The sequence below is a fragment of the Achroia grisella genome, unplaced genomic scaffold, assembly GCF_030625045.1.
Source record: "Achroia grisella isolate CSIRO2021 unplaced genomic scaffold, CSIRO_AGI_Agris_v1 utg4748, whole genome shotgun sequence".
NCBI lineage: Eukaryota > Metazoa > Arthropoda > Insecta > Lepidoptera > Pyralidae > Achroia > Achroia grisella.
In genome coordinates, this window is record NW_026712880.1 from 185,755 (window position 1) to 204,578 (window position 18,824).

The following is an 18,824-nucleotide window of genomic DNA, read 5'->3' on the forward strand; positions in this document are numbered from 1 at the left end:
TGGTTTGTATTCACACACTTAAACTTAAAAATGTAAAGTAATAATAAAATTAATTAAAAGAGCAACACGCAAGTTTCTTGCTCGTTCTTCTTGTGATGAGACAGCTTTCCGAACGAGCGGTAGATTAAAAAAAAAATGTAATGACTATTCAAAAGCGCTTCAATGTAAGTTTATTTGAATAAATGATTTTCTATTCTATTCTATTCTATTCTATATTTTTTTTTACCGACCAGTTAAATAGGTAGGTAGAAAAAAAATATAATATAAAAGATTTGACGTTCATACGTCAAATTTTTTATATTATAATTTTTCGCTACCATCCAGTTCAGTATATAGATCCAATTGAGAAGGACTGGCAAGAAACTCAATTGAATATTTCTTTTAAAAGCCAGTTTAGCGGCTAGCGGCTAAAATGTCCTACATGAATAAATTATTTTTGAATTTGAATTGAATAAGTTTAGAAAACTTTTATAACAATAAAAAAACACATACTCATGAATACAAATGTTGTTACCGTGCCATGTGAGGAATCAAACCTGAGAGCATCGGGCGTAAAGCAGTGTGCTAAAGCGCTAGTCCAGCGAGACCGTTATCACGTTGGACTATCATCATACAGCATCAAAACTACAGCACAATTTTAGAAACCTTCAAGAATTCAGTTTAAAAAGATAATTACGCGATGAATTTGCATATACAATGCTTCTAGTCTCATATCCCACGTGGCAGGGGCGGATCTACCTAAGGGCAGCAGTCCAGGGCCCCGATGACACAAAGGGTTCACTGAAACCAAATTTAGAAAATAAAAAAATATCTAGAATGTTAAAAAACTTATCATAAGGTTGGCAACCCTGAGATCAATCAACCCTTGCTTCTTTCTTTCTGGTCGCTTGTTTTTTATTATATTTATTTATTTAAATCAGGTAGCTAATGGTCCATATTATAAATACCTTACAGACTAACATACATATGAATAATATAATTATAAAAAAAGAAATATAAATTGTCTGTGTCATCACGGCACTGATGATGGTACTGCCACGGTAGCGCCGATACACCATACCCTTCGGCCAGTAGTCCTCCTTCATGAAGGTGGCCAGTATGTTGGTGGGAACACGGGCCACAAACGTTTTGAAACTAGCGTTTTGACACGATTTCAGCTGCATCACCCTCAATGTTAGGTTACTCCTGGTAAATAGTCGCCAATGTCCTGCGTAGTGTAAGCGGGACTGGTACATTGACGTGGTCGGTGTAGCAGCACGCAATAGGAAATCTGGTTTTTGATCGGTGTATTTTTAGTTGAATATTTTTATCATTAAGCCCCTAAGTAGATTTAGCCCAGGGCCCCACAAATTCACGATCCGCCCCTGCCACGTGTAGTTTTTTAAGCCCCTAAGTAGATTTAGCCCAGGGCCCTACAAATTCACGATCCGCCCCTGCCACGTGTAGTTTTTTAAGCCCCTAAGTAGATTTAGCCCAGGGCCCCAAAAATTCACGATCCGCCCCTGCCACGTGGAGTTCATTAGACCTCTAAGTAGATTTAGCCCAGGGCCCCAAAAATTCACGATCCGCCCCTGCCACGTGTAGTTCATTAGGCCCTTAAGTAGATTCAGCCCAGGGCCCCAAAATTCACGATCCGCCCCTGCCACGTGTAGTTCATTAGACCTCTAAGTAGATTTAGCCCAGGGCCCCAAAAATTCACGCTCCGCCCCTGCCACGTGGAGTCATATCAAATGACGATCTAACCTAACAAATGCTAATATAAACCAAAGAAGAGTATCTTCACAAACTCGGAAGCTTAAAATAAAGTATTATGGGTCGCTATAATATTTTATTGGTATGTTTATTCACGGTACATTAAACTTTAACTGCATCGTACTAGCCATTATTAGAAACTGGAAATGTAATAAACAATTCTTCCATACAATTTACTACATCGATAGCAATAAGGGGTCATCAACGTCTGTATTTGTCTATATCATATGAATCTATTTTATTCATACTTTCATACTAATGTATAATTAAACCAATATTTATTTTAAAGAGCAACACACAAGTTTCTTGCTCGTTCTTCTTATGATGAGTCTGCCTTCCGAATGAGCGGTAGAACCTAAAAACTTGACTATTCAAAAGTACTTATATTATGTTTATTTCAATAAAGAATATTTCTATTTCTATCCCTATCCCTATCCCTATCCCTATCCCTGTCCATATATCTATCCCTATTTCTATTCCTATAGCAGTTTAGCAGATCTACACATCGCTTTACTACGCATTTAATTTTGCACGGTACAAACTATTGTATTTTGGGTGGAAGGGGATTGTTAGTAATGGGATTATTAGTATTGCATGTCAGAAACGACTAATGTGTAGAACTAATATATATGTTAATTATTTTATTTATTTTTTTATTTATTTAACTTTACTGCACAAAAACAATGTGTACATATGGCGGACTTAACACCATGCGGCGTTATCTACCAGGCAACCATGAGTGGTGCAGAGAAATATTGTTGGCGGTGCACTAATATAGATGAGAAATGTCAAAAAAAAGATATATATAAATATAAAGCAAAATATTTTAAATATAAATTTCAATAAAAATTAATAATAATAATAAACATACATAATGATCTGATAATCAAATCATAAGTACAGCCTCAAATTGAAAGTAAGAAAAAAATATATAGATATAGATCTATAGGGAAATAACAGAAAGATATGTAAAAGGTAGAAAGACAGTAAAAAAGTTACAAATTTAAATAATGTTCCCGCAATTTCAGTTTAAACGAAATTTTACTAGTTAATTATGTGAAAACCTGAAATTTCATTTCATTTCATCAAATTTGGTTATTTTTAAATATGCCTCCAATGCTATTCCTGAACTATTAAGATACGTTTGAATCAAGTCGTTTATATAGAAATGTATCTCTTGTTACAGGTATAAAAGCTCAGTCAATCATCTCATAAGCAATGCCCAGAACAAAGAGAAGACACCACAAGAAGTACAAGGTGCGATGAATCATACGACATGAACCGACGCTAGCATCATGCTTGAAGACGGTAGCAGGGAGCTGTCCAAGCGAGCCTACTGCAAGACTGAGATAGGCTTCGTTGAAGAACCGAAATGCTGCTTTCAAACCAAAAGAGGCATCGACGACACTAGACTTTTCTGCTGTCGCTGCGTCCATAAACGACGAGCATCCCCTTTAACCTGTCTAGCAATTTGCTTTCTCGTTCTTACCTACAACCTCCTTGGTGGGTTTCTCTTCCTGGCAATAGAAGGGAACACAGTCACAGAAGAAACTGCAGTAGCTGCATCGAAGCCTAATCTTAGTCAGTCTCAGAGTTCAAGTAATGATTTGCGTTCAAAAACTGTAGAGAGACTTTGGTCTATAACAGAAGATTTGAATATTCTGTATAAAGAGAACTGGACAAAGCTAGCAGCTAAAGAGTTGATGGATTTCCAGAAAGTGCTAATTAAAACGATTAGAAGGGGTGCAGTACTTGAAAACAGAGTAACGTTTGATCACGCCGGAGACTACAGGTGGACGTTTTCTAGTAGCTTCCTCTATGCCCTGACGCTCATTACAACTATAGGTAAGTTTAAGAAAAAGAAAGAATAAGGAAAGAAAATTGTTTATTTGGTACACTGAAAATAATTTTTAAATTTTAATTTACATTAATAATTACAGTACCAAATAGGTCTCCGCTCAGCATATGTCGTGACGGGGTGCCACGACGCTGATTTTCAGCGGATACCTTCATATATAATAAAATAATAATAATAATAATACACATACATACAGTTTTACTATATTACGCTACAATATCCTAAACCATTAACAATGATGTATCTACCGAAAGTCAGAATTAAAACATATATGCTATGTCTCATTAAAACCAGTCTAATAGTTCTTGGGCAAAATCTAATCTAAAACCTGTGGCTATGATTAGTATAACTCCTTAGCTGCAGAATGTGGTAGATGACATATAGTATGTTATTGGAGATGAAACAGTAAATTAAGATGATGATATTGTATCTATTGGTCTTAATTTTTCCATTATTGAAATAATAGTAACAAAGAAAAAATAATAGTTACATCAAGAAATTTATATAGTTATATCTATTGCATATAATATGTTTTGATATACTTTAATGTAAATATTTTGACAGACTCATTCTGTCAAAATCAATACATATAAATAAAATTGAAGTGTCTGTTTGTAATATTGAATAAACCGTTTTTTACTACATGCATATGAATATAAATACGGTACATACACTAAAATAATATTTTTTACAATATTTGTCTGTCTGTCTGTTTGTTTCGGCTAATCTCTGAAATGGCTGGACCGATTTTGACGGGACTTTTATTGGCAGGTAGCTGATGTAATAAGGAGTAACTTAGGCTACTTTTATTTTAGAAAAATAAAGTTAAATTCCACGAGGACCAAGTCGCGGGAACAGGTTAATAAAAATAGTAGACTGTCAGAAGGTTTATTAAAACAATTTGTTTCAGGTCATGGAAACGTCACGCCGCAGTCATCGGTGGGCAAGATAGTGGCAGTCGTGTACGCGTGCATCGGCATACCAATTATCATGCTGTACCTTTCAACTATTGGAGAAACACTCGCAAGGAACTTCAGAGTCCTCTACTCCAAGATTTGTCCTTCAACTTTGAAAAATGGGAATTTCCACTCCAAAGCCGATTGCTTGAGCAGATATGCATTGCCTGGTGTCGAATGCAAGCAGTACAATGACTGTGATAAAAAAGATAAGTACTGCGAGAGGCAGCGGCGCACGCCGTTCCAAGCAGCTCTGAATCTGGACAGTTTTAGTGGAGGTTACCATTGGACGTGTAGGGACCATACGCGAGTGCCAATTATCCTAAGTTTATTCCTTATCATATTATATATCGCACTAGGTACTATTGTGTTTCATACCACGGAAAAGTGGAGCTATATAGACGGTTACTACTTCTCCTTTTCGAGCCTCGCGACGATCGGCTTTGGTGATCTCAAACCTGGACACTACGCAAGCACCGTATCAGCTAAAGCGGAGGATATAGCAATCGGGGTGTGTTGTATATATATATTAGTGGGTATTGTTATCATTGCTATGTGTTTCAATTTAATACAAGAAGACATGAGCTCAGCTCTAAGAAACTTTACTGCGCTTTGTACAGGTGGCTCTAAGTCTCGCGCTGTGCACAGTGTAGAGAAGATCTGCGACGATAAGATATCCATGTCGGTTGTGTCCTGACATCGAGAAACGGCCGACACCGGGCCGTCAGTTGCATTCGCTAACTGCCAAGAGAAACGTCAGCAGGTTACGTTCAAGATCGACAGTTTAAACCCAACAAAGTTCAATAGTTTACCGAGGCGCAAGTCTTCGAATTATGGGGAGGAGAGCTTCCAAAGGAATACCCCGGTGCGTCGGTCGGCTGGTCACGCCGAGAAGTGTATAGAGTATTTTGTTCCGAGGAGTTTGAGCGAATTTAACTTGAGTGGAGTTGGCGGTGAATTGTGTGATTTGTCGACTTTTGGGGACAGGGGGAAGGCTCAGGAGAGTAAGGGACAAAGTGTGGGGGGGAGTAAGGGTCGTGATAAGATGGTGACGTTTGAGGACGACCGGCCTCAGGGCAAGGCACTGGCCGACGACGTCTTCATGTGACAACGACGCTCGGTACATGTAGATATAGGTTTGTTGGTCTGGACACACTTTGTTACACAATAAATATGATTTTTTACATTATGTTGTTAATTATTTAATTTGATATGATCGCCTGAGGCTTTACCCTAATCATTCTGTACATGTGTCTTCAAGAAGATGTTGAGCTTCATAGATATAATTATTTTAAATGAGAAAGATGCAGGAATTTCTGATCTATTATAGTAAGAAAAAGTCACATTCATATTTGGACTAATATCATAAGAAAGTAAGTATGGATTTTTTTGTAATGTAGAATTTTAAGAAAATGCTCACCCGCATCTAAAATCCGAGTAACATAGACTGAATTTTGCTCTAAAACTGTATAGTGATCCCTGCCTAATGCACCCATCGAAATTATTTAAAAGAGCAACACGCAAGTTTCTTGCTCGTTCTTCTTGTGATGAGACAGCTTACCGAATGAGCAGTAGATTAAAAAAAAATATTGACTATTCAAAAGTGCTAAATTAAGTTTATGTGAATAAACGATTTTCTATTCTATTCTATTTTATTCTTGCTCGTTCTTCTTGTGATGAGATCTTACCGAATGAGTGGTAGATTAAAAAAATGTGATGACTATTCAAAAGTGCTTCGATGTAAGTTTATTTGAATAAATGATTTTCTATTCAATTCTATTTTAGTCCAATTGATTTTAATTTGTTCAAACAAACACACAACACAGAGTAGGGTGTATATTCAGATGAAACCCCAATGCAATGCATTAAACTGTGACTCGATAACACAATCACGTATTGATTTATAGTTCAATGCTTGGCTGAGATTACGTTTAGTTGGTTTTAGTCATTACCATGATTCAGTTAACGGCAAATCTAGTTTACTATTATATACATTGTGATTAATTTGAACAATGATAGAAATTGGTATTAATGGTTGACGGCCCCGGTGGTGTACCGGTTTAGCACACCGCCTTATCTACGATGGACGCAGGTTCGATTCCAAGCTCGGTAAAAATATTTGTACTCATGAATGTGACGTTTAACGGCATTAGTGGTCTAGCGGTTTAACACGCCGCCTAACCTCCGATAGTCGCAGGTTCGATTCTTCGCACGGTACAAATATTTGTATTCATGAGTATGAGGTATTGGTTAACGGCATTGCTAGTCCAGCGGTTTAGGACACTGTCTTACCTCCGATGGTTGCGAGTTCGATTCCTCGCACGGGACAAATATTTGTATTCATGAGTATGATAGTTTGGATTGATCTGTTTGTTTTCTATAGATATATATTTCATGGATGATAATGCAATGGACCACCCCCCTGCGTTAACGGTTTACGCTGGCGGGGCACCAGAGAAGGATGCTAAGATGAATATGAGGTCAGGTCAGTTAGCCCATCCTGACAAATTAACCAGGAATTTATCACGATGATTTCCAGGAGGAACCGCGTGGAGGTCAACCTGACATGACACATTAGCGCTGTCGCTGTCTATCCGTCCTTATGTATGCTTAAATCTTTAAAACTACGCAACGGATTTTGAAGCGATTTTTTTAATAGAGTGATTCAAGAGGAAGGTTTATATGTATAATACATGTACACCCGGGCAAAGCCGAGGCGAGTGGTTAGTAATTAATAAAATTTGATTAACTCTGCAAAAACAAATCTAAAAATAAATACAAAACATCGTCTTCGAGAAATAAGTTGTACAACAAAGCTACTTAAATCAGAGAAGCAATTACGTACTCGCAAAACTATTCGTGCAATTACAAAAGTCTTTATTAATTAAAACTTCGAGGTACGAGGGATATTTTTAATCCAACAATGATCCAAAGTTTAAGCACTGTATTAACAACTTCGGGGCAGTTTTGAAGAAAAATGTAGACAACAATATTTTTATTGCTGGCAATCTGTACGAGAATCTAATTATTTATCTGTGATTTAACATTACGAATTCACACCCAACTAAATAATAAAGAAATAAAAATAGAAAGAATCTTTTTTCAAATAAACTTATAATAATAATAATAAATAATAATTCCTCTCCTTAAGAGGGGAGATGAGAATTTTTGGATAAAAATAGTAATAATAATAATCTCAGGACAATTCACACAGCGCCATCTAGACCCAAGTTAAGCTATCTAAAGCTTGTGTTATGGGTACTAGACAACTGATACAAATACATAGATATTTTTTCGTAAATACATACATATTATACATAGAAAACACCCAGACCGATACAAACAATCATACTCATGAATACAAATGTTTGTGCCGTGCGAGGAATCGAACCCGCGACCATCGGTAGTAAGGGGGTGTGCTAAACCGCTAGACCACCGAGGCCGTCTACATATAAAATTACTAGCTGTTTTTTTGCCATAAACGTTGCAAACGACGTTGTATTGCCATATAAATTAAAATCGCTATTAAAAAATTGGGCTTCATGCTAGAAGGGTGAAAATTTAGGGTTGTATGTATTTTTAATGCCACATTATAAAAATTGTTCTAAAAATATTAAAATAATGTTAGGGGTGAACTACCCTTATGACTTAGGGGTATGAAAAATAGATAGTAGTCGATTCTCAAACCTACTGAATATGCATATAAAATTTCATAAAAATCGGTCAAGCCGTTTCGGAGGAGTATGGTAACTAACATTGTGACACGAGAATTTTATATATAAGACAAGCAGTTTTACCTATACGGAAAACTAATTATTTATCTGTAATTTAGCATTACTAATTCACGCTCAACTCAATAATAAAGAAATAATCCTTATTCAAGTAAAGTTATTACAAGCACTTTTGAATAGTCATATTTTCGATTTCATTCGGAATGCAGATTCAGCACAAGAAGAATGAGCAAGAAATTTGTGTGTTGCTCTTTTGAATAGATTTATTTTTATATAAATAATTACAGGTTCCAAATTTGAAATGTAAGTAGTTTGTGAGTATGGATTATTGGGAAGTTTCAGAAATTATACGTCGATGCAGCAGTACTTTTATTTTATTCTTTTTTCAAATTACACTCCACATAAATTGCGTCGCTGTACATTCACGTGTGGTCGTCTCGGTCGCCTCGAACAGAGTGAGAGCAGCCCGCTCCCTCCTTGTTCCCGGCCTCTTTATATCTACTACTATTGGTGGCGGCATAATCGTGACGTCATCAACATCACGTGACTCGCTATCGTTTTAAATTTGAAATGTAAGTAACAAATTGGTCAACTGAGTGTTCTTTATGTATTGATGCTAACAATTATATTTTTAACAGTTTTCCTTAACTGCAGCTAGCCAAACTGGATAGGGTAGAGAGATAGGGATAGTTATAAAATCATCTCGAAATCATTCCGAACTGACGGTAGATTTGACATATCATTAAAGTCTTTAATAGACCTACATGAAAAAAGATATTTTGAACGTTGAATTGAATTTGAAAGGATATGAATAACTTATTATAATTTGACTTCAAGAAGGGTATATTAAGGTTTCTTAAGGGTCGGCAACGCGCACGTGACACTTCTGGTGTTTCATATGACATTAAAGTCTGTAATAGACCTACATGAAAAAAGATATTTTGAACGTTGAATTGAATTTGAAAGGATATGAATCCATAGACACTTCTGGTGTTTCATGCGTCCATAGGCTAAGGTAACCATTTACCATCAGATGGGCCGTATGCTTGCTTACCACCATAGTAGTATAAAATAAAACAGCCTTTTAAGTCAAATTTATTAATCATAAAGTTTTAAAAGGGTATTTTCTATGTATGTGTGTATTCACAAAAAAAAATATCTATGTATTTGTATTAGTCATCTAGTATCCATAACACAAGCTTCAGCTAGCTCAACTTAGGACTAGATGGCGCTGTGTAAATTGTCCTGAGATTATTATTATTATTTCCAAAAACACTAAATCAGAAACTAAATTAAAAAATCGATTTTTGTTTTAAATTAAACGATTTATAAAGTTAATAAGTGCTCTGCTAATTGCTTTGTGATACGTTAAGATAAAGTTCATGAACTCGGTTAACAAGTTTAATCTACGTAGGAATACTATGTACTTATTCCTTTCATTATTTGCTTTACGTATCAAACTTCTGTAAAATCATGGATAAACAAAATATACGATATTACTAACTTTAGATGCGCGAAGCAATGTGCATATATATATATGTACTTTAAACAGTGACTGCAAAGTTGTGTAGTAGATATCTGCACATAGTATACTAATTATTTAAATAAATAGTCGAGTAATTTCTAGAGTATTTAGACTTATTTACTCTATTTGTTTCATTAAGTTCCAAACTTACAATATCATTGGTTGTTTCAATAAATTCTTAATTTTTTTATTTTATTTAATTAATATTGTAAGCGTATAGCGTGCACACAGAATTTGGAATCAAAACTTCTTCCTATATCGATTTCCTCTTACGTTCGTTATGTATAGAATAAAAGAATAAAGTAGAAAATACACTAACCGGGGAGCCGCGTGGAGGTCAACCTGACATGGAACATTCTAGTAATGCGGGAATGAGTCCACATTACTAACAATCCCCTCTATATATATATATATATATATGTATTTTTTCTTTATGGGTGATTATGGAATGGTGCACCCGCCTGCACAAACGGTTTACGCTGGCGGGGCACCAGTGGAGGATGATAAGGTGACTATGAGGTCAGGTCAGTTAGCCCATCGTGACAAAAACACGAAGAATTTAGCACGATGATTTCCAGGGGGAACCGCGTGGAGGTCAACCTGACATGGTACATTGCTAGTAATAGGGTCATGAGTCCACATTACTAACAACCCCATCTCCTTCCTATATATATTATGTATGCTATTAAAAAAAAGTGTTCAAGTATAGCTATCAGTGGTCTGGGATACATAACACAGGCTCTGCTTAGATTGGGATTAGATGGCTGTTGTTAATAGAATAGAATAGAATAGAATAGAATAAAAAATAAATTATTCAAATAAACTTAATTTAAGCACTTTTGAATAGTCATAACAATTTTTTTAATCTACCGCTCATTCGGAAAGCTATCTCATCACAAGAAAGACCAGCAAGAAACTTGTGTGTTGCTCTTTTAAATAATCCTTGTAAGTTTACATTTTTCAAGTCGAAACGTGTGAATACAAACTACCAACCAGCACTAATTTATTAGGGTCAAATATAAATACACAATAAGATTAAATCAGTCGTAGTGATAAGAGCAGACCAGTCCTAAGCTGCACTCGTTCACGAGTATGACGGATGAGCCAGCCATCACTGCGCTCAACCATATTTTAGGCAGCCCAATGACCCGGCTCACCACGCCGCCACATGTCTGGACGTTTTAGTGAGCACATTTAGGACTACTCATTCTACTCGACCACGTCATAGCTACTTAAAGTTACTATATGGTAGTTACTTTACTATGTGTAATACATTGCCTGCAATAGCTCACAGTGCAGTTTATACATATATCTTATACATAAACATATAATACAACTGTAGAGGTTGAATTTCTGAACATAGAAGAAATACACTAAAAATAGATCTTAGAAGATTTTCATCAAATTTATTGTTCCTCTGTCTGTTTGTCTGTTTATATAGGTTCATCTCCGAAACTGCTAAACCGATTTAAATAGAATTCTGTATGGAGATAGCTTACATCTCCGGTCAATATCTTAGATACATAGTTAAAAAGGTATAGTAACTTATTCAGCTTAGTACACAACTTACTTAAGTAAAGTCATTTGAACGAGAGATGAATGATGATGATGGTGATGATTTTGAAAGAGTGAAGATAACGACACATACACATCTTGGTGGGTGGGTACAGTACCACAGTGGTTCATTGGCCATCTTTTTTTTCGGGCTACTCTAATGCTGCAACTGGCCTTTACAGCTTCACCGGACGATAGGGGGCGAGTGCAGATGGCACTCCAAACCAAGGAAGGAAGTGGAGCGGCTGAAGGTCAACTTCCGCCTGACGGTTACGACTTTAGTCTGAGGGTACCACTAGGGTTCGAACCTCTGCTCAGACCTCGTAATTTCGATAACCGTTTGAATTGGACGGTGATCACTCGGAGGGTATTGGCCTCTTCTTTTGTACCACGATGAAGCCACCAATAACAGCACAAATATAATATTATATGAGAATCGAACTTGGGACTATAGCAAACCGCTAGACCAGCAATGCTGTTGATAATACAATCATAACCGTAATCGTAACCGTTTACCATCAGATGGGCCGTATGCTTGTTTGCCACCTAAGTGGTAAAAAAAAAATCGTTACATAATATAAAACAAAGTCGCTGTCGCTGTCTGTCCGTCCCCATGTATGCTTAAATCTTTAAAACCACGCAACGGATTTTGAAGCGGTTTCCTTTAATAGATAGAGTGATTCTAGAGGAAGGTTTATATATATAATACATGTACACTCGGACGAAGCCGGGGTGAGTAGCTGGTATTAATTATAATTTATTATTAATTAGTTCAGTACGGTTTTCTAGAAACTTTTTGCCCCGCACAACCACATTGTGGAATCACCTTCCAGCAATGGTATTTCCGAACCGATACGATATTGAAACCTTCAAGAAAAGAGCTTATTCCTTTTTAAAAGGCCGACAACGTACTTGCAATTCCCCTGGTGTTGCGGGTGCTCATGGGCGGCGGTAATCACTTACCATCAGGTGAGCCGCATGCTCGTTTGTCCCCTGTGTTATAAAAAAAAAAAAAAAAATTAGTTGTGCCCGCGGCTTCATCTGCTTGAAATTTCTAGTCTATATGTTATTCCGATATATAAGCTATATTACTGTACAGTTTCATCAAAATCCGTTCAGTAGCTTTTGCGTGAAAGAGTAACAAAGCTCCGCAGGCGTATTATGATCTCTTACTCCCATTCAGTTTAAGGCCGTAAACTGAACTGCCTGAAAACTGACTGGATTTTAAAGAGTTCATAATACGCCCCCAGATGATGGTAGAGGAATCAAGAGGAAGGTTTATATATATAATACATGTACACTCGGACGAAGCCGGGGCGAGTAGCTAGTAAATAATAAAGTGAATGACAAAACGAAGTTATACAAATAATATAATGAATAACATAAGCTGGGAACGTGGAGTGGTCGTATTTGCGAAGTTCCAATACAAATCTATTACACATAATATAAAGACGCCCAAAACTTACTTAATTGCCCGCCGGCGACTACATAACAAGTGTCTATACACTGTATTACTACTTGCTTCGGTCGGATTTCACCAATCGTAGCATAAACACGTTCAAGGAAACGGAGTTCAGTGTGAACTCGAAAAAAGAACGACGTTAATCTCGTTTTACTTTAAATGGAATTCACCAGCGTTATATAGATCGCGTTTACCAAAATCAAGTTTAGATTTTCATTCGTTCAGTGTTACACGCTCATATATTGATGCAATGGGTCATTTAAATAAAATAATTCTAAAAAATATTTGTAATTCAATCATGTGATAATTAGGATAAGTATTTTAATTTTTAATTTCAAAAGTGCCGTCGACTAGAATATATATAAAACAACCTATACCTATAAACTAGTAAAACATTATTTTATTGAGGATATTTTTTACACTACCGCCAATTTTCTTTTTACTCCCGATATTGTATTGTCAAAAATTTGATTGATGACTGTTTGACAACAAACAGCTGATTTAAATACGTTTAAAGAGTTAACTGTAGGAAAACAGACGTTCAGAATTAACCCACTACAAATTTCGCTAAACACGTTTATAATGTGTTCACCAAAATTTGTAGTGTTGAACTGTTTCCATTTAGTTTTAACATTAAAACAGTTAGAAATAACGATCCAAACTGAAAAACTATTCAGTACCCACTCATAAGAGTAAGAGATTGTCATTTAGGGAAATCGTCCTTTGCAAAATGAAGCTTTGAACACGTTTAAACGTTTTAACTAATTACTTCCCAAGCATCGATGTAATAGGATTAAGGTCTTAATACATAAAAAAAAGTTATATTATGTATTAAAATGACGTAAATATGTATTACTACTTAAAAACATATTTTAATAGAAAAAATATTTTAAAATACAAACTTCATTAGTAGCTATAGTGTAAATACATAGTTTGTTGAAAAAAAAATTAAATGTAGTGTCCTAAAAATAGGACAGTGGGAAGGAATGGGTTACGGCGTTCAGTTCGAACTAAACGCGATCAATTTCTTTGGTGAAATCCGACGTTTAGTTTGTTAAAAAAACAATTAAATGTAGTGTCCTAAAAAAAAAATGGGTAACGGCGTTCATGTTCGAACTAAACGCGATCAATTTCTTTGGTGAAATCGGATATTCAGTTTGTTGAAAAAAAAAATTAAATGTAGTGTCCTAAAAATAGGACAGTGGGAAGGAATGGGTTACGGCGTTCAGTTCGAACTAAACGCGATCAATTTCTTTGGAGAAATCCGACGTTTAGTTTGTTAAAAAAACAATTAAATGTAGTGTCCTAAAAATAGGACAGTGGGAAGGAATGGGTTACGGCGTTCAGTTCGAACTAAACGCGATCAGTTTCTTTAGTGAAACGTATAGTTTGTTGAAAAAAAAAATTAAATGTAGTGTCCTAAAAATAGGACAGTGGGATGGAGTGGGTAACGGCGTTCAGGTCGAACTAAACGCGATCAGTTTCTTTAGTGAAACGTATAGTTTGTTGAAAAAAAAAATTAAATGTAGTGTCCTAAAAATAGGACAGTGGGAAGGAATGGGTTACGGCGTTCAGTTCGAACTAAACGCGATCAGTTTCTTTAGTGAAACGTATAGTTTGTTGAAAAAAAAAATTAAATGTAGTGTCCTAAAAATAGGACAGTGGGAAGGAGTGGGTTATAGCGTTCAGTTCGAACTAAACGCGATCAATTTCTTTATTGAAATCCGATAGTCAGTTTGTTAAAAAAAAAATTAAATGTAGTGTCCTAAAAATAGGACAGTGGGAAGGAATGGGTTACGGCGTTCAGTTCGAACTAAACGCGATCAATTTCTTTGGTGAAACTGGACCTTAGTAATACACTTGCGAGAATTGATTATAACTCGTGTATTATGTACACAATCACGAAGATGTGTATATTTCAATTATTAAGTTGTTTGGTAAGTGATTTCGTTCGACAAGGTATTTCATTATAATTTTTCAAACACTTAAGCCACATAATCTTATTAATACTACTAGCTGTACTCGCGGCTTTGTCCGCGTGGAATTTAACTTTATTTTTCTAAACTAAATGTAGCCTAAGTTACAACTTATTACATCCGTGACCTGGCAATAGTCCCATCAAAATCTGGAACAACCAGACAGACAGACAGACAAATATTGAAAAAATCTTATTTTGGTGTGTGTACCGTATTTATATTCATATGCATGTAGTAAAGAACGGTTACTTCAATATTACAAACAGACAGTCCAATTTTATTTATATGTATAGATGTATAGATAAACGCGTAAATTTGTGAGTATTGATGGATGTTTGTAATTATTTCACTCAAAAAGTACTGAACGGATTTTGATGAAACTTTACAGTAATATAGCTTATAGCAGAATAACATATAGACTATAAATTTCATGTTTTAGAAACTGCGGGCACTGTTAGTCATTCTATAGTTTAAAAGATGATACAGAGAGACTTTTTTTGTGTAGTCAAATATATTTTGATTGGTGTCTTTTTAAATATGCAGAGCAATATACACTTTCGTCATATTTTCCTTTTTCACTATGGAAAACGTAAAAATGCTAGAAACGTAGAAATTGACTGTTGTATCTGGATAATTGGAAATGTATCTATATTTTTAATTTTAATTTTTCTTGACGATCTCGGTGGTCTAGTGGTTTAGCACACCGCTTTACGTCCGCTGGTCGCGGGTTCGACTCCTCGCACGGCACAAACATTTGTATTCATGAGTATGATTGTTTGTATCGGTTTGGGTGTTTTCTATGTATAATATGTATGTATTTACAAAAAAAATATCTATGTATTTGTATCAGTTATCTAGTACCCATAACACAAGCTTTAGCTAGCTTAACTTGAGTCTAGATGGCGCTGTGTGGATTGTCCTGAGATTATTATTATTATATATTTTATAGTATATTCTTGTTTATACTTCATTAGGTCTTGTCAATAGTTTCCTAATATATATGTCCAAATTCTAAGTTTTTACCGTATTTATATTCATATGCATGTAGTAAAAAACAGTTATTTCAATATTACAATCCAATTTTATTTATATATATAGATTATAGATGTATATTAAAGACGAAAGTTAAAAACAACTAAAACTAATTTAATTTAGATAATAACACAAAATTAAGTGGAAGCCGATACAATACGGGTCTAATAAAACAAAATAGATAAGTTGGAGTGTACGCAGTAGGTACTTCGAATAATAAAACAAGTTGGATAAACCTTGGAAACATACTTTACTGATATTATAAGAGAAGTGTATAATAATATACTTTACCGACTTTGACTTTTTACAAAGTTATATGTGAAAGGAGTTGGTATAATTGAAAATCAATATCATACATACAACGGATGTCAGAATGTTACACAATCTAAATTACACAAAATTAAATTAACTGAAACTGGAGTTAGTTACCTGAAGCTTCCTAGGTTAGTGATGAGCTTTTTAGTTTTATTGTCCGATAATGTCTTCACACAACTACCGCTACTCGTTAAATACTCCAATAATACATTTGTTTTTATTTTTCAGACTATCTAATGCTTATATACTACTTTGTGACAATACAGTATACGGTAGGCCATTGTAAGAAGCACTAATTATGGTGACAACTTAGGTCGGATTTCACCAAAGAAACTGATCACGTTTAGTTCGTACTAAACGCCATTAAAATGTTTTAACGCGTTCAAAGCTTCATTTTGCATTTCACCACTACAAATTTCGCTAAACACGTTTATAAATTCTGAACGTCTGATTTCCTACAGTTAACTCTTTAAACGTATTTAAAGCAGCTGTCAGTTGTCAAACAGTCATCAATCAAATTTTTGACAATACAATATCGGGAATAAAAAGAAAATTGCCAGTAGTTTAAAAAAAATGCTAAATAAAATATTTTTTTACTAGTTTATAGGTAAAGGTTGCCTTCCAGGCAGTTTTTTATACTTTGTGGTCGACGACGTCTTCCGGGCTGCGATGATGAGGTAAACTTGTTTTATATTAACTTATTAAAATTTTAAAAATTAAAAAAAAAAACCTATCCTAATTATCACATGATTGAATTATAAATATTTCTTAGAATTATTTTATTTAAATTACCCATTGCATCAAATATTATTTTATTACCGTGTAACACTGTGAACGAATGAAAATCTAAACTTCATTTTGGTAAACGTGATCTGTATAATGTTGGTGAATTCCATTTAAAGTAAAACGAGATCAACGTCGATCTTTTTTCGAGTTCACGCTGAACTCCGTTTACTCCTCCTACTACTCCGCAATTTAACGTAAGTTTAAGACAATATTAATAGTTTCTTTAAGGTAATACACATATAGTTATTTTTAAACTTTCGTCTTTAATATAGGTATATCTTATATATAAAATTCTCGTGTCACAGTTTTCGTTCCCATACTCCTCCGAAACGGCTTGACCGATTCTCATAAAATTTTGTGAGCGTATTGAGTAGGTCTGAGAATCGGCCAACATCTATTTTTCAACCGTCTAAATGTTAGGGGTAGTCCACCCCTAATTTTTTTTTATTTTATGTCAAAACAACGTTTGCCGGGACAGCTCTGATTATTATGTATTGTATATGTGTATTTATATTATTAAACGGGTCTTAACACGAACTAATTTAATGGCAAATTAACCTTTCTCATTGATCACTAATCAATAATAATAATAATAATCTTTATAATAATAATCTTTATTCAAATAATAAACTTAAGGTTAGGTTAGCATTTTTCCAATATAATTTTCTAATCTAATCTAATTTTATTCACTTTTGTTAATTTTACTATTTATAAACTATATACAGTTAAAAATCATTACCGTGAGTTAGATAACTGTGTGTGTCGCACTATATGAATAGGGCTCATTTTTAAATGGCGAACTTTCGTTAAACAGATAATTTAAGTATTTTTTTTTTAATTAAATCTAGTGCTCCATATACGGTATTTATCCTATATATTTATATTACGTAATAAGTGTACAGATAGAGTGCTGTGTGTGAAGAAACTGCTGAAGTCGCCTATCTACATTGACATCGCTGTTACTCCAGTCAGCTCGTGACCACGGCTAGTGCAACCTAGTCGAAACGTCGAGAGAGGTAAATACCTTTATTTGCCATAAAATTATTCGTGTTAAGACCCGGTTAATAATATAAATAATGTACACATATAATCATACAAATGCCATACTGTCGTGCCATGTCGGTACATTTCAGAACCGACAATACACTACCGAGCCTCACACTCGTCGGTGGCACTCAGTTATAATGTATTACATAAATAACATCGTCTTGAAATATTATCATATTTTTGTGGCACTAGCGGCCACCAGTGAGAGCTGACGGAAATGTATTTACGACTAGCTGTACACGCGACTTCGTCCGCGTGGAATTAAATTAAATTTTTCCTAAAATAAAAGTAGCCTAAGTTACTCTTTATTACATCAGCTATCTGCCAAAAAAAGTGCCGTCAAAATCGGTCCAGCCATTTCAGAGATAAGCCGGACCAAACAGACAGACAGATTTTTTTTTTTTAATATTATTTTGATGTGTGTACCGTATTTATACTCATATGCATGAACTCTAGCACTAGCGGCCACCAGTGAGAGGTGACGGAAATGTATTTACGACTAGCTGTACACGCGACTTCGTCCGCATCGAATTTAATTTATTTTTTTCTAACATAATTTTCTTTTTCTGAAATAAAAGTAGCCTAAGTTACTCCTTATTACGTCAGCTACAAAAAAAAGTTCCGTCAAAATTGGTCCAGCCATTTCAAACAGATAGACAGTTTTTTTTTAAATGTCATTTTGATGTATGTATCTATATACATATGCATTTAGTGAAAAATGGTTATTTCAATTACAAACAGACACTCCAATTTATTTATATGTATAGATATATCGTGGTGACATATTTATCCTCGTGGATATACGAATTCCATTGTTGGGGGAACATTCA

At 35.0% G+C, this 18,824-nt stretch overlaps 1 protein-coding gene across 1 annotated transcript in view; it reads left to right on the forward strand.

Moving 5' to 3' along the window:
* Nucleotides 1-5,710, forward strand: part of LOC131845593 (TWiK family of potassium channels protein 7-like) — a 129,577-nt gene extending 123,867 nt beyond the window's left edge. The window contains exons 2-3 of the mRNA XM_059194669.1: nt 2,939-3,597; nt 4,521-5,710. Coding sequence (XP_059050652.1) covers nt 3,048-3,597; nt 4,521-5,263 — 1,293 coding nt within the window. The 5' untranslated portion in view covers nt 2,939-3,047 and the 3' untranslated portion in view covers nt 5,264-5,710. The remainder of the gene's footprint in view (nt 1-2,938; nt 3,598-4,520) is intronic.
* Nucleotides 5,711-18,824: the final 13,114 nt, after the last annotated feature.